We start from the raw sequence: 24,868 nt of genomic DNA, 5'->3' as shown, positions 1-24,868 counted from the left end.
AACATAACTTTACATTCTTAGTATATAAACAAAATGATAATTTAATTTAAAAAGTTGAATACATTTAAAATCTACTGAGTTTTTCTATGACCTAGGACATTGTTAGAAGACAGGAATTCTTCCTTGTTTCTCTCAATAGAATTTAAAACAATTGTATATGAATTCTTTAATTAATTTCATAGCAGAATAATTTGGTGCCCTTTATGGCAGTCCTACACTTTGGTATATGGGCCAATGGCTATATACTAAGTTGGCACAGGCTCATGGAGCAGGAATACTTGTCCTTTCATTTTCCCATACCCAACTCTTCTTTTCCCTTCTTTATCACTGTCCTTCACTCTTTTCTTTCCCAGTTCTCTGCTCTAGTTCTCTTGGACTCTTCCATACTTGAAACTATCATCACAACAATGACACTCAAGATGGGCCACAGTGATGCACACTGCAGAGGATCCAATGTTGCTGAACTTTATATCTCCACCACACTGTAAACTTTTTCCTGGGTGAGCTCTTTTACAAGAATCATAAAGGAGACTACCTAGGAGCAAGGAGATTTGGGGTTTCTCAACTATACCAATCAGAGTTTACATTGCTTTGGATCATTTTTTTCTATGCTTCATTCCTCAAAAAGCAGGTTTGGAAGAAACCAACATTTTTCTATGTAAAAAGAAGGTATACCTGGATTAGATCAAATTTAGAAATGCTTATTATTTGAATCTCCTGTATCTTTACCTACACCCTTTATGTTGTATATTATTGGCTGCAACTGGGTCACTGCATCAATACTTCTGAGGATGACATTGGTTTTTCCCATCCAGCTACATCGCCAAGCCCTATCCCCTAACTTCCAACCTTTTCTTTTCCTACCTCAACTATTCTTCACAAAACCAGAGGCATTTCATTCTCTTAACTGTTCAGTTCATGCAAGAAGGAAAAGGACAGAAATTTTTCCTTTCTAAGTTTTACCCATGGAAAAAGTAGCCATGAACATTGAGATTATTTGAATTTAGGGCATTATCACCATATTACTTGTTTAAGTACATGAGCTCGAGTGCTTAATTAGAGTCCAAATTTTTTTTTCCATTAATTATTTTTGAATAGGAAACACCCATAATATTAGTCTTTTGGGAAGCAAGCCATTTATGCAGATTTAGGCAAATATAGCTGATCATATAGAAGCATTTTTTAACATGTTGAGCAAGCTACCAAGCAAAGTTATCTTTTTACTAAAATAATAAGTAGTAACATCCTTACAGGAATGAATGCACCGCATTCCTCAGGTTCACCATGGTTGCTTCAGTCTTAAGCAACCAAAGTTTAAAATTGAGAAGATGAAATTAACAGGTTAGGTTCATCATATCATCCTTTCTGGGGAGAGAAAAAGAAGAAAGAGAAAATTAGTTAAACATCCAAATAACTTGCATAGTAACCAATTAAATAAACTTAAATGCACTTAATGGTGATAAGAAACAGTTATTAATTCAGCAAACAGGTAAGCATGTTATACTGCGTAAGTGATAAAATATGGCAAAGAGAGCAGATTTTTCAATTATTTATCATCGCAGTTTTTAAAAATTTTCTGTATATGTTTTATTTATACATGGTTTATACCAAATTTCCCCCTCTTGGAGCAGACATGGCTTCAAATCAATGTTTTGAAAAAGAAATTAAGAATATATTCTTCAAAAACTTCTCAAGATGGCCGAAGAGGAACAGCTCCGGTCTACAGCTCCCAGCGTGAGCGACGCAGAAGACGGGTGATTTCTGCATTTCCATCTGAGATACCAGGTTCATCTCACGAGGGAGTGCCAGACCGTGGGCGCAGGTCAGTGGGTGCGCGCACTGTGCGCGAGCCGAAGCAGGGCGAGGCATTGCCTCACTCGGGAAGTGCAAGGGGTCAGGGAGTTCCCTTTCCTAGTCAAAGAAAGGGGTGACAGACGGCACCTGGAAAATCAGGTCACTCCCACCCCAATACTGCGCTTTTCCGAAAGGCTTAAAAAACGGCGCACCAGGAGATTATATCCTGCACCTGGCTCCGAGGGTCCTACGCCCACAGAGTCTCACTGATTGCTAGCACAGTAGTCTGAGATCAAACTGCAAGGTGGCAGCGAGGCTGGGGGAGGGGCGCCCGCCATTGCCCAGGCTTGCTTAGGTAAACAAAGCAGCCCGGAAGCTCGAACTGGGTGGAGCCCACCACAGCTCAAGGAGGCCTGCCTGCCTCTGTAGGCTCCACCCCTGGGGGCAGGGCACAGACAAACAAAAAGACAGCAGTAACCTCTGCAGACTTAAATGTCCCTGTCTGACAGCTTTGAAGATAGCAGTGTTTCTCCCAGCATGCAGCTGGAGATCTGAGAACGGGCAGACTGCCTCCTAAGGTGGGTTCCTGACCCCTGACCCCTGAGCAGCCTAACTGGGAGGCACCCCCTAGCAGGGGCAGACTGACACCTCACACGGCCGGGTACTCCAACAGACCTGCAGCTGAGGGACCTGTCTGTTAGAAGGAAAACTAACAAACAGAAAGGACATCCACACCAAAAACCCATCTGTACATCACCATCATCAAAGATCAAAAGTAGATAAAACCACAAAGATGTGAAAAAACAGAGCAGAAAAACTGGAAACTCTAAAAAGCAGAGCGCCTCTCCTCCTCCAAAGGAACGCAGTTCCTCACCAGCAACGGAACAAAGCTGGACGGAGAATGACTTTGACGAGCTGAGAGAAGAAGGCTCCAGATGATTAAATTACTCCAAGCTATGGGAGGAAATTCAAACCAAAGGCAAAGAAGTTGAAAACTTTGAAAAAAATTTAGAAGAATGTATAACTAGAATAACCAATACAGAGAAGTCCTTAAAGGAGCTGATGGAGCAGAAAGCCAAGGCTCAAGAACTACATGAAGAATGCAGAAGCCTCAGGAGCTGATGTGATCAACTGGAAGAAAGGGTATCAGTGATGGAAGATGAAATGAATGAAATGAAGCGAGAAGGGAAGTTCAGAGAAAAAAGAATAAAAAGAAACCAACAAAGCCTCCAAGAAATATGGGACTATGTGAAAAGACCAAATCTACCTCTGATTGGTGTACCTGAAAGTGACAGGGAGAATGGAACCAAGTTGGAAAACACTCTGCAGGATATTATCCAGGAGAACTTCCCCAATCTAGCAAGGCAGGCCAACATTCAGATTCAGGAAATACAGAGAACGCCACAAAGATACTCCTTGAGAAGAGCAACTCTAAGACACACACTTGTCAGATTCACCAAAGTTGAAATGAAGGAAAAAATGTTAACGGCAGCCAGAGAGAAAGGTCGGGTTATCCTCAAAGGGAAGCCCATTAGACTAACAGCAGATCTCTCGGCAGAAACTCTACAAGCCAGAAGAGAATGGGGACCAATATTCAACATTCTTAAAGAAAAGAATTTTCAACCCAGAATTTCATATCCAGCCAAACTAAGTTTCATAAGTGAAGGACAAATAAAATACTTTATAGGCAAGCAAATGCTGAGAGACTTTGTCACCACCAGGCCTGCCCTAAAAGAGCTCCTGAAGGAAGGGCTAAACATGGAAAGGAACAACCGGTACCAGCCGTTGCAAAATCATGCCAAATTGTAAAGACCATCGAGACTAGGAAGAAACTGCATCAACTATCGAGCAAAATAACCAGCTAACATCATAATGACAGGATCAAATTCACACATAACAATATTAACTTTAAATGTAAATGGACGAAATGCTCCAATTAAAAGACACAGACTGGCAAATTGGATAAAGAGTCAAGACCCATCAGTGTGTTGTATTCAGGAAACCCATCTCACGTGCAGAGACACACATAGGCTCAAAATAAAAGGATAGAGGAAGATCTACCAAGCAAATGGAAAAGAAAAAAAGGCAGGGGTTGCAATCCTAGTCTCGGATAAAACAGACTTTAAACCAACAAAGATCAAAAGAGACAAAGAAGGCCATTACATAATGGTAAAGGGATCAACTCAACAAGAAGAGCTAACTATCCTAAATATATATGCACCCAATACAGGAGCACCCAGATTCATAAAGCAAGTCCTGAGTGACTTACAAAGAGACTTAGACTCCCACACAATAATAATGGGAGACTTTAACACCCCACTGTCAACATTAGACAGATCAATGAGACAGAAAGTCAACAAGGATACCCAGGAATTGAACTCAGCTCTGCAGCAAGTGGACCTAATAGACATCTACAGAGCCCTCCACCCCAAATCAAGAGAATATACATTTTTTTCAGCACCACACCACACCTATTATAAAATTGACCACATACGTGGAAGTAAAGCTCTCCTCAGCAAATGTAAAAGAACAGAAATTATAACAAACTATCTCTCAGACCACAGTGCAATCAAACTAGAACTCAGGATTAAGAATCTCACTCAAAACCGCTCAACTACATGGAAACTGAACAACCTGCTCCTGAAAGACTACTGGGTACATAAGGAAATGAAGGCAGAAATAAAGATGTTCTTTGAAACCAATGAGAGCAAAGACACAACATACCAGAATCTCTGGGATGCATTCAAAGCAGTGTGTAGAGGGAAATTTATAGCACTAAGTGCCCACAAGAGAAAGTAGGAAAGATCCAAAATTGACACACTAACATCACAATTAAAAGAACTAGAAAAGCAAGAGCAAACACATTCAAAAGCTAGCAGAAGGCAAGAAATAACTTAAATCAGAGCAGAACTGAAGGAAATAGAGACACAAAAAACCCTTCAAAAAATTAATGAATCCAGGAGCTGGTTTTTTGAAAGGATCAACAAAATTGATAGACCACTAGCAAGACTAATAAAGAAGAAAAGAGAGAAGAATCAAATAGATGCAATAAAAAATGATAAAGGGGATATCACCACCAATCCCACAGAAATACAAACTACCATCAGAGAATATTACACATACCTCTACGCAAATAAACTAGAAAATCTAGAAGAAATGGATAAATTCCTCGACACACACACTCTCCCAAGACTAAACCAGGAAGAAGTTGAATCTCTCAATAGACCAATAACAGGAGCTGAAATTGTGGCAATAATCAACAGCTTACCAACCAAAAAGAGTCCAGGACCAGATGGATTCACAGCCGAATTCTACCAGAGGTACAAGGAGGAACTGGTACCATTCCTTCTGAAACTATTCCAATCAATAGAAAAAGAGGGAATCCTCCCTAAGTCATTTTATGAGGCCAGCATCATCCTGATACCAAAGCTGGGCAGAGACACAACCAAAAAAGAGAATTTTAGACCAATATCCTTGATGAACATTGATGCAAAAATCCTCAATAAAATACTGGCAAACCGAATCCAGCAGCACATCAAAAAGCTTATCCACCATGATCAAGTGGGCTTCATCCCTGGGATGCAAAGCTGGTTCAATATACGCAAATCAATAAATGTAATCCAGCATATAAACAGAACCAAAAACAAAAACCACATGATTATCTCAATAGATGCAGAAAAGGCCTTTGACAAAATTCAACAACCCTTCATGCTAAAAACTCGCAATAAATTAGGTATTGATGGGACCTATCTCAACATAATAAGAGCTATCTATGACAAACCCACAGCCAATATCATACTGAATGGGCAAAAACTGGAAGCATTCCCTTTGAAAACTGGCACAAGACAGGGATGCCCTCTCTCACCACTCCTATTCAACATAGTGTTGGAAGTGCTGGCCAGGGCGATCAGGCAGGAGAAGGAAATAAAGGGTATTCAATTAGGAAAAGAGGAAGTCAAATTGTCCCTGTTTGCAGATGACATGACTGTATATCTAGAAAATCCCATTGTCTCAGCCCAAAATCTCCTCAGGCTGATAAGCAACTTCAGCAAAGTCTCAGGATACAAAATCAATGTACAAAAATAACAAGCATTCTTATACACCAACAACAGACAAACAGAGAGCCAAATCATGAGTGAACTCCCATTCACAATTGCTTCAAAGAGAATAAAATACCTAGGAATCCAACTTACAAGGGATGTGAAGGACCTCTTCAAGGAGAACTACAAACCACTGCTAAAGGAAATAAAAGAGGATACAAACAAATGGAAGAACATTCCATGCTCATGGGTAGGAAGAATCAATAACGTGAAAATGGTCATACTGCCCAAGGTAATTTACAGATTCAATGCCATCCCCATCAAGCTACCAATGACTTTCTTCACAATATTGGAAAAAAATACTTTAAAGTTCATATGGAACCAAAAAAGAGCCCGCATTGCCAAGTCAATCCTAAGCCAAAAGAACAAAGCTGGAGGCATCATGCTACCTGACTTCAAACTATACTACAAGGCTACAGTAACCAAAACAGCATGGTATTGGTACCAAAATAGAGATATAGATCCATGGAACAGAACAGAGCCCTCAGAAATAACTCCGCATATCTACAACTATCTGATCTGTGACAAACCTGACAAAAACAAGCAATGGGGAAAGGATTTCCTATTTAATAAATGGTGCTGGGAAAACTGGCTAGCCATATGTAAAAAGCTGAAACTGGATCCCTTCCTTACACCTTATACAAAAATCAATTCAAGATGGATTAAAGACTTAAACGTTAGACCTAAAACCATAAAAACCCTAGAAGAAAACCTAGGCATTACCATTCAGGACATAGGCATGGGCAAGGACTTCATGTCTAAAACACCAAAAGCAATGGCAACAAAAGACAAAATTGACAAATGGGATCTAATTAAACTAAAGAGCTTCTGCACAGCAAAAGAAACTACCATCAGAGTGAACAGGCAACCTACAGAATGGGAGAAAATTTTCACAACCTACTCATCTGACAAAGGGCTACTATCCAGAATCTACAATGAACTCAATCAAATTTACAAGAAAAAAACAAACAACCCCATCAAAAAGTGGGCAAAGGACATGAACAGACACTTCTCAAAAGAAGACATTTATGCAGCCAAAAAACACATGAAAAAATGCTCACCATCACTGGCCATCAGAGAAATGCAAATCAAAACCACAATGAGATACCATCTCACACCGGTTAGAATGGCAATCATTAAAAAGTCAGGAAACCACAGGTGCTGGAGAGGATGTGGAGAAATAGGAACACTTTTACACTGTTGGTGGGACTGTAAACTAGTTCAACCATTGTGGAAGTCAGTGTGGCGATTCCTCAGGGATCTAGAACTAGAAATACGATTTGACCCAGCCATCCCATTACTGGGTATATACCCAAAGGACTATAAATCATGCTGCTATAAAGACACATGCACACGTATGTTTATTGCAGCATTATTCACAATGGCAAAGACTTGGAACCAACCCAAATGTCCAACAATGATAGACTGGATTAAGAACATGTGGCACATATACACCATGGAATACTATGCAGCCATAAAAAATGATGAGTTCATGTCCTTTGTAGGGACATGGATGAAATTGGAAATCATCATTCTCAGTAAACTATCGCAAGAACAAAAAACCAAACACTGCATATTCTCACTCATAGGTGGGAATTGAACAATGAGAACACACATGGACACAGGAAGGGGAACATCACACTCTGGGGACTGTTGTGGGGTGGGGGGAGGGGGGACGGATAGCATTGGGAGATATACCTAATGCTAGATGACGAGTTAGTGGGTGCAGCGCACCAGCATGGCACATGTATACATATGTAACTAACCTGCACATTGTGCACATGTACCCTAAAACTTAAAGTATAATAATAATAATAATGATAATAAATAAATAAAAAGAATATATTCTTCTTAGTTTGCAAACCATTGGGAGAAAATATGTGGTCTAATAATTTAATAGCATATCTAAAATAAAAAGGTTTCATCTTATAGCAACATGGAAAATCAAAGCAAATTTTAGGCATTCTATAAACTGAACACATTTTATACATTTCTAGTTTTGATTGCTTCAAAGTGAAGAAACCTGCAATTACATAGTTCTCTTTATACTTTTGCATTAACCAACAACATTCTCCAGAGGGCAGCAACAGGTTTATACTAAATAAATGAATTGATTAAATTTACTATATTAAATATAGCAACCACTCTAGTACTGATCAGTTAGTAGCCAATAGATGATATATTACAGAAAGAGCATATGGTATAATACTGAAAATTACAAACTAAAGGTTAGTTGCACTGGATGATTGAAACAAAAATCTTTAGTTTCTTCTGTGGATTAAGAAGTAACAATACATCTTCTAAAGTACTAGGCAGAAAACATAGAAATCAAACAAATTTTCAAAGAATTTCAGAGTGAATAACTTTTATTTCTGTAGGTTATTTTTTGAAGAGTTATTTGCTGCATCAAACCCAAACAAATATTTACACAGTGGATTATTCACCATTTAGCACTAACTATATTTGATATGTTAAAGTGTTGGCCAAAAGTAAACTGGATGGAAATTTACTAAGAACCTCTTTCCTGCATTTTCTATTTAGGATTTTGATTATACTCTCTACCCACACCAAACATCTAAGTGTATTCTTTTCTGATATTACAAAGCTATTTAAGAGTCAAGATCATGACACTGTTAAATTCACATGCACTGGGCTATCAATGAGAATAATTTAGGGGTATGTGTGTGAATGTGAGAGACAGAGGGTGAGAAAGACAGATAATTGAATAGCTTGAGAACATGGAGTAACACTGAAAGATCATCTGTTTTGTCTAGTTTACAAATATTTAAAAGAAATATGATCATGAAAATCTGTCTTGATGAGCTTTCTTTAGTGTGCTTCTAGCTCCTTCTAGAAATTTGGAAGTAAAATTTAACCAGAAGAAATTACATCTCCCTATGTTTTCTATCTCATTTAATAGCACTATCCTTGTCACTCAAGATACATAGTTAATATTTTCTCCCTTCTTCATCCCTTAGCTCTCATTTATCAGTTCTATCAGTGCTACCTACACAAAAATCAATCTCCAAATCATCCCCTTACTACAGTAATACATAAAATGTGGCCTTCCAATATCTAGGAACTCAAAATATTCTGTGTGAGAGAGAGAGAGCTATATCACCCTGACCATTAGTCAGGCCAATACTGTCCCATAAATTTTACCAGACAACACAGACATCTCTTTCTCTGGGAGGTCTGAAAATAAGTGACAGAAAAAATGGTAAGGGAAACCAAAAGGTCCCATCCTGCTTCTTAGCCCTCAATAAGTATCAAACTTTTTCCTTTTTCCTTATGCTAAAAGCATTAAAATGATTTTCAATATTTATTTTTATGTATCCAAATATTAGTATAATTTTTAAAGGTTCAAAGATAGAGTGAAATATGCTGTGCTCCAATAGAGTATAACAAAACAAGCTGATACAATAATCATCTCATGAAGCACTTTATTAGCCACATTTTTAGCTATGGATGAATTCCATTACTGTTACTCAAAATATTATATTCCTTTAAAAATTAGCCAGCTTCGTTATGCTTTTTTACGTGTATATTCCTGAGAAATATAAGCAGAAAGATTAAACATCAAATATTTATTTTTCTAAGTTCCAATTTTATTGAGAAGAATGAGTAATAATCACAAAAAATATTATGTATATAGATTTCCAATTTATTAACAAAAATGACTTGTAGGCAAAATCATGTCCCCTCATGCTGTTAAAATTTGCATGAACACTGAGTAGACATGATAGAAAATACCTGTGAACTGGTGGTAAGAGTTTAGGAACATGGTATGATGGAAATAAATTATATGAATTATGTAAAGTAAATTATGTTATCTTACATGTTTCCCCAAATGGCCAGGCCACTGTGATGATGATATTTTGCAATAAGAAATGTTCTGTGAGTAATTCTACTAAAAGGGAAGGTGATGCAAAACTTCTTGTCTTGGATAAGATCAATCAATAACAGAAACTGAAAAACATAGCGAAACAACTCTAATGAAACTTTCTGATCTGCATATATGGAACTTTCTGATCTGTTTAATGGAACTTTTAAAGTTGCGTGAACACAAAAGAATGCTTATAAATTCAAGTTTTCAAATTTGTGAAGGATTGTGTTTTGTAAAATTTTTAAAAAATCACTTGTGAGATAATTGACGGAATAATTGACTAATTTTTAATGAGATTTTATAATATTTGCCTTGAAACTAGGTTTGATAATTTAGTAAGTGTTATAATTTATAATTATATTATTAATATAATTATAATTACAATTATATTATTAATATAATTTATAATTACAACCAACTTATATAATATTTGTGTGTTTATGTGTTACTTTGTGTAGTCATACATATTTATAATTTCGTGTCCAGAAAAAGATTGATTAACTTAAAACCAATTAGCTGTCTCAAGTATGAAGAGAAAATCACAGATTAAATCATAGAAATAAGATCAGGATCACTAGTCACTAAATACACACTCAGACCAATCTCTCAATCCTTTCTACAGTGTAAATCACAGACCTTTTCATGCCTTCTCTAAAGCACTGTAAAATCTTCAGACATCAATAACAGTAACTACAGTTGCTAAGACAAATGGGGGAGAAACATTAGTTTTCACATAATTTTCAATAGTACAATTTTACACAAGATATTGCAGAATAACCTCAATTAATGTGAAAATTTAATTAAGTATGAATCCATACCTTGAGTATTATATTTAATTCATGCCTATGAAATCTATGCTTATATGGCTATATGCCATGTGTCATACAGCATATGTCATCCAAAATAGTGTGAACACTCCAAAACAACTGAACCAAAATCGAATCTCCACTGGAAATTTGGAAATAAATTGCAAACTATCAGAATCCGTATCACTCACAGAAATACTTAAAAGTCATCATCAATAATCACCTTGGAAGCAAAAGTAATTTTAAAAAATAAGTTAAAAACTATGGGACAGAGCAAGACGCCATCTCTGCAAAAAAAATCAGCCCCATGTGATGGTGCGGGCCTGTAGTCCCAGCTACTGTGGGGTGGGCTTGGGGACTGAGGTGGGAGGATGGCTTGAGGCCAGCAGGTGGCAGCAGCAGTGAGCCGTGATCGCACCACTGCACTCCAGTCTGGGTGACACAGTGAGACCCTGTCTCAAAAAATATTAACAAAATCAAAGAAAACAAAAAACTGTGGGGCACAAAGGCTGGCACGAACAAGGCTTTTTAAAGGTGTTGTATTAATACTAAAGGCAAATTTTTGAGCAGAAGAGCCATATAGATGTACTTTCCATGTAACATCCACAATCCTTGGCCAAGTCCTGGGTACAAAGTAATTGGCTGATTGATGGGAAGGTAGGAGATTTAAGGTTTGAAGTCAAAAGATACTATCTAAGAATAAAGGAAGAGCTGTGGTTTTGCCCAAATTGTGCTTGGAGAGGATAGAACCTTGCAACTTTATTGAAAACGCTTGCCTTGCATCCTCTAAAGCTAACCATTTTATAATTCATTTTTACCATTACCTTTTCCACCCTTTGGCACTGAAGAAAGATTGGTCGTGTTTCAATCACGTTTTCTGCTCTCACACTACTTTTTATTCTTTTTTTCCCAGACCTGGCTGAAGATAATATTGATGAGTCTTAAAAAAAATGCCAGCATTTCTACTCATGTTTTAACAAAAATTGGAGAGTCTAGATTCACCCATGAAAAGGTATAGTTTACACTAGATTTCTGGAAATTCCGTTAGCACATTATAATAATGCAGCATATTTTCTGTCAAACTGAAAGACTAAATTTCACACTAAATTTTTTTAAATTGTAGAATAGACCACGTGTGATGGCTCACGCCTATAATCCCAGCACTTTGGGAGGCCGGAGTGGGTGGATTGCTTGAGCTCAGGAGTTCAAGACCAGCCTGGACAAAATGGCAAAACCCCATGTCTACAAAAAATACAAAAAATTAGCCAGATGTGGTGGCGTGTGCCTCTGGTCCCAGCTACTTGAGAGGCTGAGGTGGGAGGATCCCTTGAACTCAGGTGGTCGAGGCTGCAGTGAGCCCTGATCACATCACTCTACTCCAGCTAGGGCAACAGACCCTGTCTCAAAAAAAAAAGAAATTGTAGAATATAGTCAACTAGATCACTTCTGTCTCACTTTTTATAACAAAGCATTTAAAAATTGAATAAATAATAATACATATAGAAGTTTGATTTTTATCAATTTTCAGTGTTCAGAAATTATGACTCATAATTCAAATATTATCCCTCTTGTTATTATACCCAGTGAGCTTTTAGCAGATGTCTAAATCAAAAATGAATTAGCCATAAATGTTCAGATTAGTCCTGGGAAGATTATATTAATGTGGCACAGATTTACAATAATTTTGGGGGAGCTCATTTAATTCAAAAATTATCCTTAGGACTAATGAATATTGTAGGAAGTTTTCCTTTCAACTTCAAATGTACTCTAGCGATTTTCTAATAAATCATACATTTGTCATACTAAAAACTCACCTTTGCTAATTATAGTCAAATCAGATAATTTTTATTATTTTGATAGAAAGTTTTTCAGTTATTATCATCAATGAAATTAAAGACTACTCTTCCACCAGTGATTATTCAATTTGAATGCAAGTCTAGGCTCATTACTTTTATTCCCTCTCCTCCAAGATAATGTTAAGTGGTTATTTAAACAGATTTACCTGTTCCTCCTATGCTTGGAATTCAAATGGAAAAAAAAATTTTTTTCTCCTCATTTGTATTTACTAAATACCTCTGCTTGTGTTTGACATGTTCCATGAGCGTGATTATTGTTAAATTATGTGCGAATTCACACAACAGTTAACTCAAAATCTACAGCATATAAAATTATGTTTTTCACAGCTAGACCTATTCCATTTACATAAAATAATACTTTAAAAACATACACTTCCCAATTGATAGACTTAAAGTAGCTATTGCAAATCACTCTATGATGGTAGTAACAGACATGGAGAGAATTTGCCTTAGTGGGCAGAATGCCCAGCAATTTGAAACTGCTTTCTCCATAGGTGGTAGCAGAACTATCTGGGAATTATCTCAGTGTTAGTATGCACATAGCACAATGAACTGAAGGTTTTCAAAGAGCAGAGCTAATGGAGCAAACCATATGCTAAATATCTGTGTTGGAGACCAACTCCAACCGATCTGCAGGACCAAAAGCTGTATAATAGTAGTTTCATATATTCAAATATTTATCGATTGCTTATTACGTGCCAGGCACTATGCCAGATGCTGGGCATGTAGTAGTAAACAAGGTAAACCAGGCCCCTGCTCCAATGGAGCTTACATTCTAGCTGGAGATACAGAAAATAAACATTTAAACAAAGATGTAGGATAATTTCAAATCGTGATAATTGCTATGAATAAAATGAAATTGCATCATGAGATGAAGAGTGATTGGGGTAAATACATTAGATGGATCCATGTACATAGCCATAGCTTGAGGTTAGATATCTTTTAAATATTGTAATATACAAATAATATTTGCCAGCATTTGCCAGCTACTCTCCATCACAATATAAAATAGCTATTTTATACCGGTGAGTTAAGTACACGACAAGTGTCACTGATGGGAGCAGATCAAAATTTTCTGTTAATTTGATTTTAATTTTGCAAGCTAGAAAAACAAATCCTCTTTATCTTTTGTCAAGACACTTAAAAATCAATTTAGTTGCATACTAAAATACATTCCCACTTACATTTACAATGGTGTCTCTTCACCCACAAGCAATTCCTACTTCCCATTTCATTAGATTAAGAGATCACAAACTTTTCACTTTATAACAGGCTCTTCTGGTTGTGGAGGGTTCCAGCTGAGTCATGAAAAGTGAAAAGTTCAGTCAGTTGCCCAGATGTATTTATTGCCAAATAACACAGGGTACTTGGATACATCTGGACAGCCGAATGAACTCTTAACTCCTCGTCTCTCCAACAGCTCTTCCTTCTTGGCTTCAAGACATCCTATATAAAGGGGAAAGAAACAAACAAAAAGCTACTTCAAAGTTGAAGGGTCAGTTTCTGGTTTTGCTGTCTCATCTGGAAAAAAGAAGCGACTTCTGCTATTGTTTTATAACTTATTGATATAAAATGTATACAACTCATAAAATGTAGAAATAGCTAGAAGTACCAGATGAATCTTGTTGAATTCAAATATGTCATGAATACAGAAAACTGAGACAACAAAAATTAATTTGCATAATGAATAGTTTATATAATGTATAATTCATTCTAGTATCATTCAACACCCTAGCCGTTAAATATGTGTGGTTAGCATAAAGGACATTAGGCTGGGCAGTAGGAGACATGAGTTCTAGTCTTGACTCTTACCACTTACTTGATGTGTCACTCAAACTTTTTGAGCCTCACTGTTTTCATCCATGACACAGAAGTTGCAATAGAGGACCTCTCTCCCTTTTTGCTCTGAAATGCTGTGAATTGGGTTTTCTTGCTAAATTGTTGACATTATTCTACACTGTTTTACAAACAAGATACTTCTAAATAGCTGAGTTTGGTTACAATTAAATCTTACTTGTTATTGCTAATTAAATATAAAACATAGCATTCACCTGACAAAGCCTTTTGTTTGAAAGGAATGCGAAAGTGACTTTTAACTTGAGTATTCTCATAACTCAGTCTACACATCCCACAAATTAATATGTAGGTATTCTGTACCATGCCTTTATCTACTTCCTTAAATGAATCCTTAAATACATTTCTCATTCTTAAAGAGTTAGGAGACCACACAGACTCATAAAAATTTTAAACAAAATTGTTTATTGGTGATTTTATTTTAAAAAATCTTCTGCCTAGAATATTTTACAGAAAAGTGAAGTATAAGAAGTAATGGCCAGTTTTGTAGCTATCTAAAGCTTGGCTTCTACTTTAGTGGTTTAATTCTCAGGTAGAATCTGTTTATGGTTTTGTGTACTCTTCTACCATTTTGTTTATTTATGGAGAAAAATAGTACTTCAGTTTGACAACTTTGAAAATAGTGTTTCCTGTCCCAGTTCTACAAACGTTATATCAGATGGTGTCAATATTTAGCGAAACTGATATGCCTATTTTATAACTCCCCTCAGTGTAATTAAAGCTAAAATAACAGACCACAAATGACATGTAATATATTTTCACTTTTTAAATTTTCTAATTAGATTTGTGGAGAATTCTTCAACTTCCCGTCTCAGAGTACCTCCTGTACAACTCAATTTATAAAATAAAACCTGTCAGAAAATTCGAACTAACAAATCTTCAAATCCTTTTGCTCATGACTGTGTGTGTGTATGTGTGTGTCTGTGTATACGTGTGTATGCACGTGTTTTGAGAGTGAGGAATGAAAAGAAAGGTGCTACAACTACACACATTTTATTATAACCACCATCCAAAGCACCATCATTTCATAATCATTTCATAATAATTCAAAGCCCTTTGAATGTTTGAATATTTTCCTTCACGTTTTTCAAGAGGGAGAAGTAACTTACCTAATATAAAAAATCTATGAACTATTGATCACTGAAATTTTGGATAAAATAACCCATTTATGAAACATCAGATGCTTCATACAACATCTGTTTTTACTTCTCACTGAAAGATTCTATATATAGAATTCAGTCACGATCGTTCCACTCACTTGAGTGCCGTGGAGACAGTTTCTATCACACAGACTTGTTCTATAATATAGACCAATTGTAGCAATTTTGCTAAAATATCAACATGTTGTTCTACAGTTTTATCCAGTCTTAAAGTACATTTTAAAAAGAAAAAAATGAGATGTTTCTGAGACTATAAATAAAATTTGAATATGGACTGGGGTATTAAATTAAGGAATTATTCCTAAAATTTTGGGGGGTGGTAATTGCATCATGGTTTTGCAGTAATATAGCCACAATTTTAGAAATAGATACTGAAGCAATGTGAAATGATTTTAAATAATTCAATGAAGAGAATGCGAAAGAGAAAGGGATAGATTGGTTGCAAAATTTTAATAATTATTGAATCTGAATGATGGTGTTATGGAGGATCACTGTACTGTTGTCTCTATGACTGTTTATGTTTGAAAGGTTTTTAAAATAATTTATAACTACAAATGAGATATGCTTTTAGATTACATAGCATGAAAAATATAAAGTTTTGTCAAAGATAGAAGACTTCATTATTTTATACTCAATCCAGTTTTTATTTTTAGCATTTTATACATCACCAGTCCAGTTGTTAAAAACAAAAAGAAACAAACAAAAACATTATTCTAATTATCTCCTAAAATAATGATGATGTCTTTTCCATAGCAAAAAATTAGTCTTTCTTGATCATATAAAATGATACAGACATCTTTCGTCTTTGATGACTTTCTCTCCAGTGGATGTTATGATAATACATTTTGAGAACAATGGTCTTTGGGTAAACCACATTTCCAATAACAATTTATTAAAGTCTTTGGATCAGTACCATCCCTTCCGCTTAACAACAGCTGACGACAACATGAGCTCTCTCATCTAAGTTCTCCCTGGGGAGGTGCAATGATGATGATTCACTAAATATAGGCCATACCTCTAATTTGGCAAAGGTCTTAAATATCTTTCAGGACAACAATATGATTATTCAGAGAAAGGCAACTGACTGTAAATAAAGTTTTCTGACAGCTGCAGATATAATACGCATATTATGGTATTTAAATTTGTTATGAGTTTCTCTGTAAATTCAAAATTAGTTCCATCCTTCATGACTGGGTATAATTTTTCAAGATCAGGGACTAAATAGGTTGAAAAGTTGCATTGATTAAAGTATTCATTTCTCATTGGAAATCTCTGTTTGCTCAGGAAATTTATGAAAGACAGTGTATTTGGTGCAAATCACCACTGAGGTATGGTGTGACACCTTTGCCTTTCAGGTAATTTTACAGACCTTTTATATTATGCAGTGAAATATGTTAAAGAGAATATTTTATTCTTTTCTCTCATTCCAGGGATTCTATATTTCATGAGATCACAGAAATGACATCTAAATAATAATGCTTTACTTTTCAAAACTGCATATGATGCTGACTAAATTATGCATTTGCTTAAGAAAAATAGATTATATGCATCATCATGAACATTTGTTCTTAAGTAGTAAATCATAGGCAGCGTTGCTTCTTCTATTGCTACATTTTAAAAACTGTCACAAAGAGCCATTATTTTCTTTTGTTAATAACAATCAATATGCTTCTTTTATTGATATAAAGAATTGATACAAATCTTCTTTTATAAATAACAATTTCTAGGTTAAAGTTATAGGACCCTATTTTCTTAAATGCAGGTATTGTGTTTATGAAACAAAATCCACAAACAGTTAATGTCCACCTACTTTGTTCCAGGCACAGTGATAAAAGTTAGTTTTACCTCATGTTAACAGAAATGCGTATTACAGAAAAAGAAATAGTGAAGTTCAAAGAGGTTAAGCTATTTTTTCTGATAAATGGCAGGATTCAGATTCTGAAAGCATGCTTATGTGATTTTTAAAAAACACATTTAGGAAGGCAGTATTAGCAAAGAGTTTATGTTTTCATCAAGGTATTGTTCACTTATTCAATGCATTTATTTAATGCCAAGTATGTGCTTGGTAATGTTCTATATACTAGGGATATATGAGTGAATAAGGCAAAGAGCTCTGCCCATGTAGAGGTTACATTCTTGTTCTCTCCATTAATTATCAATTTTTTCTTAAGTAAGAATTTATGGTAAAATAAATTAGTATAATGTCTAATTTTCAAGATTTTATTCATCTGTTCTATAAGTAAAAGAATGAAAGATATGCGAGCTACTTTTGGCAAACTATCTCAATCTTTAAGGTTACTGCCTAACATATTTGTGATTACATATTCATTACTATTCTCTATTCATACTTAATTTCTCTACAATCTGCTGATATTGGGGCACTGAAACAAAATCATTGTTATTGTATCATGAAAGATTCCTCAAGTTTTAAAGTCTTATTTTAAATTACTAAAATATTTTGGTCCAAATTAAAACCATCTGTATAGGCAAGCAACTAAGAAAATGAAAGCCAAAGATAGAAGAATTGGCAATATAATGCCTCCATAGTAATCTAGCCAATCATATTATATTGCCTATACTTTAGGTAGGTTTGAAAAATTCTACAGGTTCCATAAAACACTTGCTACTCAGAGAAAGCCAGAAATTTTTCTAAATGGTCTTTACAGGTAACTTGCCAAAAATTGGGAAGTTGCTCTCATGAATCAAGTATCCAGCTCATGCCAATATTTGTGGAAACGTAGTCATTAGCCTCCCACACACCTTTTGGCCTGATACCTTGCATTCTGGCAGTAGAGAAGCTATTAGCAGAGGACTTCATAAAGTTCATGTCACTAAATCTGTCATTGTGATATACCCTGGGAAGTACTACTGTCTAAGCCACCATCTGTTGCCCTAAGATAAATAGAAAAGGGAATAAAAAACTCCTCTCAGTTGAGTCATTCCTGTGGAAATGGCTCAACAAGAAAAACTATTAAAAACAGATACATAATAATTGTTTCCATTTGCTGATTTATTATTATACACCAAGTGATGTGAGAAACACTCTATATTTTTTTCTCATTTAATCTTTACTATGAAAACAATGCAATGCCAGATTAAAAGATAAAATGAGATGTTGAATTACCACATAGAACTAATAAGTTATAGAGCAAGATTTAATTTTAGATATGTTGCACTCCAATATCTACATTTTTTCACTCCTCATCACTATCTCTTATAGTGGTTCTTTTATTTTTATAAGAAACTATAAATTTTTCCACATTAAACATTGTACCTGTCAATCTCTATGTCTAATAAGCATACTCTCATGAGCAGTATTGAAAGGGGGTACTTGAAGACCATCCAAGTTTCTGTTGCTTTGTGTAGTTTTGTTGTTTAGAGACGGGGTTGCACTATGTTGCCTCGGTTGGTATGGAACTCCTGGGCTCAAGCTATTCTCCCATCTCAGCTTCCTGAGGAGCTGGGACCACAGGCATATGCCACCGTGCAAAGTTCTAACTTTCTGTTTTAATAGTTAAGGAATCTGATCCAGAAGAGATAAATGACTTATTCAACGTCCTAATGTTAATTTTTGTCAGTGCCAAGATAAGAAGCCAGTCTCCTGCTTCTTTTCCAGTCCTTTGATTCTGAGCCTTACTAATAGCAAAAAGCCCGAAGAGTCACGGATGATCAGTGTCTCACTAGTTTATGCATAACTGTTAGGACAATTGTCTCATTGCCTCTCTTTAAGTGAAAGAAAATGAAGGAAATGTCACAGACTACAAAATTAAATGCAGTAGAAAGCTACTTTGGAATGCATTTCTGAACACTTGGCTCTGCAAATATTCAAAGAAGGAACTCAGGCAGAAAGGCAGGCATGAAGAAAGGAACAAATGAAGGAGAAGAGGAATAAGAAAAGGAAGGAAGGAAGAAGAGAACAGAAGGAAGAAAGGCAAAGAAATCGTTGTCCTAAAATCTGTATTAATTCCTAGATGTCTGGAAGCCCTGCATGGTTATGTTATGTCTGCTGTTACAAGGACAAATTCTGGCAGGAATATGCTGGCAGGACTACTCTCAAACATAAGTTGTTTATGCAAAACTTTGTTAAATCTCACAGTTGCTTTCTTGATAATTTAATTTACTCACAACAATAGCAGTGGAACAAAGTGATTTTTAAATACAATTAACACTTCCATGACTAGAGTAAAAATTTAAAGATGGCAATTTTGTTCTGTAGAAAAACATACCAATTTTTTATTCAAACAAGTAGTACAGAGATAATCCCATCAACCAATATTCCTAGATCATTATTTTACTATAGTTTGTGAATTTCACATAATTTACAAAATTCTGGACAGAATAATAATCGACTAGGGAGGTTTCAAATAGCGATCTTGATATCTGACAAAATAAATTTGAAGTTAAAAAAATAAGAGTGAAAAAGAAAGACGCTTTTTAATGATAAAAGAAAGCCACAATTAACAACAAAGAAATAGCAGTTAAGAGTATCTCTGCATCCAATAACAGAAATGACTTTTATAAAGGAAAATCTAAAAAAGGTGGAAGAATACATTTATGGGTGCACCCTAATAATAGGAGATAGCTTTTAGCTGTGGCTTACTATGATCAACCTAAGTGATTCACAAGATAGCACTGCCTTTGATATTGCTATCACTGTTTAATTGTATTAGTTGTTTTGAAAGCAATGACTTTTTTGAAGCAATAATGTATTCAACTATCATTTAAGATTTGCCAAAGAATGCCTTTTCTCTCTAAGCCATATAGTTAAGTAACCAGAGAAAGTCTTTGGTCCATTAAATATGAAGCTGAATAATAATAAAACTTAAAAAAAATGTAGTGTCTCCCTCTGTCACCCAAGCTGGAGTGCAGTGGCATGATCATAGCTCACTGTAACCTCGAATTCTTGGGCTCAAGCAATTCTCCCGCCTCAGCCTACCTAGTAGGTAGGACTAAAGGCATGAATCACTATGCCTGGTTGATTTTTTAAAAATTTTTTTTAGCTACAGAGTTTTGTTATGTTGCCTAGGCTGGTCTTGAACTCCTGGCTTCAAGCAAGCCTCCCATCTTGGCCTCCCAAAGTAGGGCTGAGATTTACAGGTATCACCCACCACACCAGGCCAATGCTAAAACTTTTGAGTCAGGAAACCAACTCTATGTCTCTAAACCTTCAGGTTAAAATGCATACAGTAATGGAATAAGTTGACTTTAATTGTCATTAATGGAAGACATATGTATGCTGCATTTGAAGGAGCATAGAACTTTGGGTCCCAAAGACAGAAAATTGAGTCCAACTTTCACTTCTTAGCTATGATATTTGGGTAACTTATTTAATCTTTCTGTGCCTTTGTTTAATCTGATATGTGGCCAAAAATTTGATAGTATATGAAATTGCTCTTAAAAATCTAAATGATTAGCAAATGCTAAAATAAAGGGGTATGTTGATTTCATGAGTAAGTGAATTTTATAAAATTAGCCAATAGAATTATGTGATTATTTTGAGATTATGTTCAGAGTGACATGATTGGTAATGAAAATAGTTAACATTGATTACTTTCCTAATATGCAACTCTGATAATATATGTTTTTAACAAAACAACTCTCAGCAAAACTTTATTTTAACTGGATTTTTTACTTTGGCTTCATTAAAGAGTGGGAGACAAACCAAGGAAAAATGGTTATAATACATTTTTCTAAATAGTATTACCTTGAAATACTATTATACAGTATTTAGGCAAAGTTTTTTTGCCTATTTACTATTATATAGTAAATAGGCAAAGTTGAAATCAGAAGGACTGAATAGACTGTATTTGCACTGGACTAAAACTGAAATGGTAGAGTTTCCATGATATTCAAATGAGAAAGACTGACAATCACTCTGAGAATTTACAAGAACAGGGAAAGAAAAAAAGTCACTTACTTAAGTCATAAATTGCAATATGGAATAAATGGCCTCTAAAAGGAGAAATTATTTCTTATAGTGAAGGAATAGGTCTTTGGTTGCAGGTTCGGCATAAGTACACTCTCTAGTCACCTTCATCTTTAAAAGAAGCTGAATTGTAGCACCATCCTCAGCTAAAATCTGCAGCTTTTGGCAAATCAGTCAAGAAAAAAGTAGGAAGGCTTTTAAAGTGATGTTTACATCTTTAGGTTTTATAGTCTCATTTAAATAATGAACTTGTAATACATCTTTATAAACATGGTTTTTAAAATTGTTTTTATTTTATTTATTTATTTATTTATTTTTGAGAAAGGCTGGAGTGCCATGGCACCATCAAAGCTCTCTGCAGTCTTGATCTCCTGGGCTCAAGCCATCCTCTCACCTCTGTCTCTCAAGTAGCTGGGACTACAGGCATGTGTCACCATGCCCAGCCTGATTTAATCTAAGTGTCTGCAACCATATTTTGAATAGAAATTCCTTTAAGAAGTTCCTATCATTTTACCATTTTCTAAGCAGACAAATAGTATGCACTTAAATTAGTTCTTGAATTTTTTTACTTAAAGTTATAAGAATAATTTGTTTTTAGAATTTTTTTCTCAGTTGATGTTAAGATGGCTGGCTTGTAGTCATTGACAGATTATAATTGCTCTTTATATGCAATAGTAATTGAAATTTTTTGTTTTGGTTCATTATTTTTAATAAACTATAGGAAAAAATCTGGACAAAACTTACAATCTTAAATTTTCTTAAGTAATTTATTAAATTATTACCATGTAGTATTTTCATTTTATAAAATTATATGTCATTTATATGTAATTGCTGGTTACTACTTTTTTCTTGACTGGATTACCAAAAGAAATAGATTTTAGCTCAACATGGTGCTATGATCCAACCCATTATAAAAAGAAAATGAAGCCAGCTGCAGATTGTATTTATGCAAATCTATTTTTATAGACCATATTATTTTCATTCTTTTTTTATTATTTTTATTTTATTATTATTATACTTTAAGTTTTAGGGTACATGTGCACAATGTGCAGGTTAGTTACATATGTATACATGTGCCATGCTGGTGTGCTGCACCCATTAACTCGTCATTTAGCATTAGGTATATCTCCTAATGCTATCCCTCCCCCCTCCCCCCACCCCGCAACAGGCCCCAGAGTGTGATGTTCCCCTTCCTGTGTTCATGTGTGTTCTCATTGTTCAATTCCCACCTATGAGTGAGAACATGTGGTGTTTGGTTTTTTGTCCTTGCAATAGTTTACTGAGAATGATGATTTCCAATTTCATCCATGTCCCTACAAAGGACATGAACTCATCATTTTTTATGGCTGAATAGTATTCCATGGTGTATATGTGCCACATTTTCTTAATCCAGTCTATCATTGTTGGACATTTGGGTTGGTTCCAAGTCTTTGCTATTGCGAATAGTGCTGCAATAAACATACGTGTGCATGTGTCTTTATAGCAGCATGATTTATAGTCCTTTGGGTATATACCCAGTAATGGGATGGCTGGGTCAAATGGTATTTCTAGTTCCAGATCCCTGAGGAATCGCCACACTGACTTCCACAATGGTTGAACTGGTTTACAGTCCCACCAACAGTGTAAAAGTGTTCCTATTTCTCCACATCCTCTCCAGCACCTGTGGTTTCCTGACTTTTTAATGATTGTCATTCTAACTGGTGTGAGATGGTATCTCATTGTGGTTTTGATTTGCATTTCTCTGATGGCCAGTGATGGTGAGCATTTTTTCATGTGTTTTTTGGCTGCATAAATGTCTTCTTTGGAGAAGTATCTGTTCATGTCCTTTGCCCACTTTTTGATGGGGTTGTTTGTTTTTTTCTTGTAAATTTGATTGAGTTCATTGTAGATTCTGGATAGTAGCCCTTTGTCAGATGAGTAGATTGTGAAAATTTTCTCCCATTCTGTAGGTTGCCTGTTCACTCTGATGGTAGTTTCTTTTGCTGTGCAGAAGCTCTTTAGTTTAATTAGATCCCATTTGTCAATTTTTGCTTTTGTTGCCATTGCTTTTGGTGTTTTAGACATGAAGTCCTTGCCCATGCCTATGTCCTGAATGGTAATGCCTAGGTTTTCTTCTAGGGTTTTTATGGTTTTAGGTCAGACGTTTAAGTCTTTAATCCATCTTGAATTAATTTTTGTATAAGGTGTAAGGAAGGGATCCAGTTTCAGCTTTCTACATATGGCTAGCCAGTTTTCCCAGCACCATTTATTAAATAGGAAATCCTTTCCCCATTGCTTGTTTTTGTCAGGTTTGTCAAAGATCAGATAGTTGTAGATATGTGGCGTTATTTCTGAGGGCTCTGTTCTGTTCCATTGATCTATATCTCTGTTTTGGTACCAGTACCATGTTGTTTTGGTTACTGTAGCCTTGTATAGTTTGAAGTCAGGTAGCCTGATGCCTCCAGCTTTGTTCTTTTGGTTTAGGATTGACTTGGTGATGCGGGCTCTTTTTTGGTTCCATATGAACTTTAAAGTAGTTTTTTCCAATTCTGTGAAGAAAGTCCTTGGTAGCTTGATGGGGATGGCATTGAATCTATAAATTACCTTGGGCAGTATGACCATTTGCACGATATTGATTCTTCCTACCCATGAGCATGGAATGTTCTTCCATTTGTTTGTATCCTCTTTTATTTCATTGAGCAGTGGTTTGTAGTTCTCCTTGAAGAGGTCCTTCACATCCCTTATAAGTTGGATTCCTAGGTATTTTATTCTCTTTGAAGCAGTTGTGAATGGGAGTTCACTCATGATTTGGCTCTCTGTTTGTCTGTTGTTGGTGTATAAGAATGCTTGTGATTTTTGCACACTGATTTTGTATCCTGAGACTTTGCTGAAGTTGCTTATCAGCCTGAGGAGATTTTGGGCTGAGACAAAGAGGTTTTCTAAATATACAATCATGTCATCTGCAAACAGGGACAATTTTACTTCCTCTTTTCCTAATTGAATACCCTTTATTTCCTTCTCCTGCCTGATTGCCTGGCCAGAACTTCCAACACTATGTTGAATAGGAGTGGTGAGAGAGGGCATCCCTGTCTTGTGCCAGTTTTCAAAGGGAATGCTTCCAGTTTTTGCCCATTCAGTATGATATTGGCTGTGGGTTTGTCATAGATAGCACTTATTATTTTGAGATACATCCCATCAATACTAATTTATTGAGAGTTTTTAGCATGAAGGTTGTTGAATTTTGTCAAAGACCTTTTCTGCATCTATTGAGATAATCATGTGGTTTTTGACTTTGGTTCCGTTTATATGCTGGATTACATTTATTGATTTGCATATATTGAACCAGCCTTGCATCCCAGGGATGAAGCCCACTTGATCATGGTGGATAAGCTTTTTGATGTGCTGCTGGATTCGGTTTGCCAGTATTTTATTGAGGATTTTTGCATCAATGTACATCAAGGATATCGGTCTAAAATTCTCTTTTTTGGTTGTGTCTCTGCCCAGCTT

The 24,868-nt window shown here is 35.6% G+C and overlaps 1 protein-coding gene across 3 annotated transcripts in view; it reads right to left on the bottom strand.

Annotated features, from left to right (window-relative positions):
- HTR2C (5-hydroxytryptamine receptor 2C) overlaps positions 1-24,868 on the bottom strand; it is a 325,553-nt gene that overhangs the window by 181,573 nt on the left and 119,112 nt on the right. For 2 of the 3 annotated variants that reach the window (XM_008971127.4, XM_024927387.3), the window contains exon 3: positions 1,252-1,365. In XM_008971127.4, the coding sequence (XP_008969375.2) occupies positions 1,252-1,286 (35 nt within the window). In that variant the 5' untranslated portion in view covers positions 1,287-1,365. The remainder of the gene's footprint in view (positions 1-1,251; positions 1,366-24,868) is intronic. The other variant, XM_063601821.1, reaches the window with a different exon arrangement.

This window comes from Pan paniscus, chromosome X (assembly GCF_029289425.2).
Source record: "Pan paniscus chromosome X, NHGRI_mPanPan1-v2.0_pri, whole genome shotgun sequence".
Lineage (NCBI taxonomy): Eukaryota > Metazoa > Chordata > Mammalia > Primates > Hominidae > Pan > Pan paniscus.
Note: the sequence above shows the minus strand (reverse complement) of the source record. Positions and strands in the feature narration are given on the sequence as shown.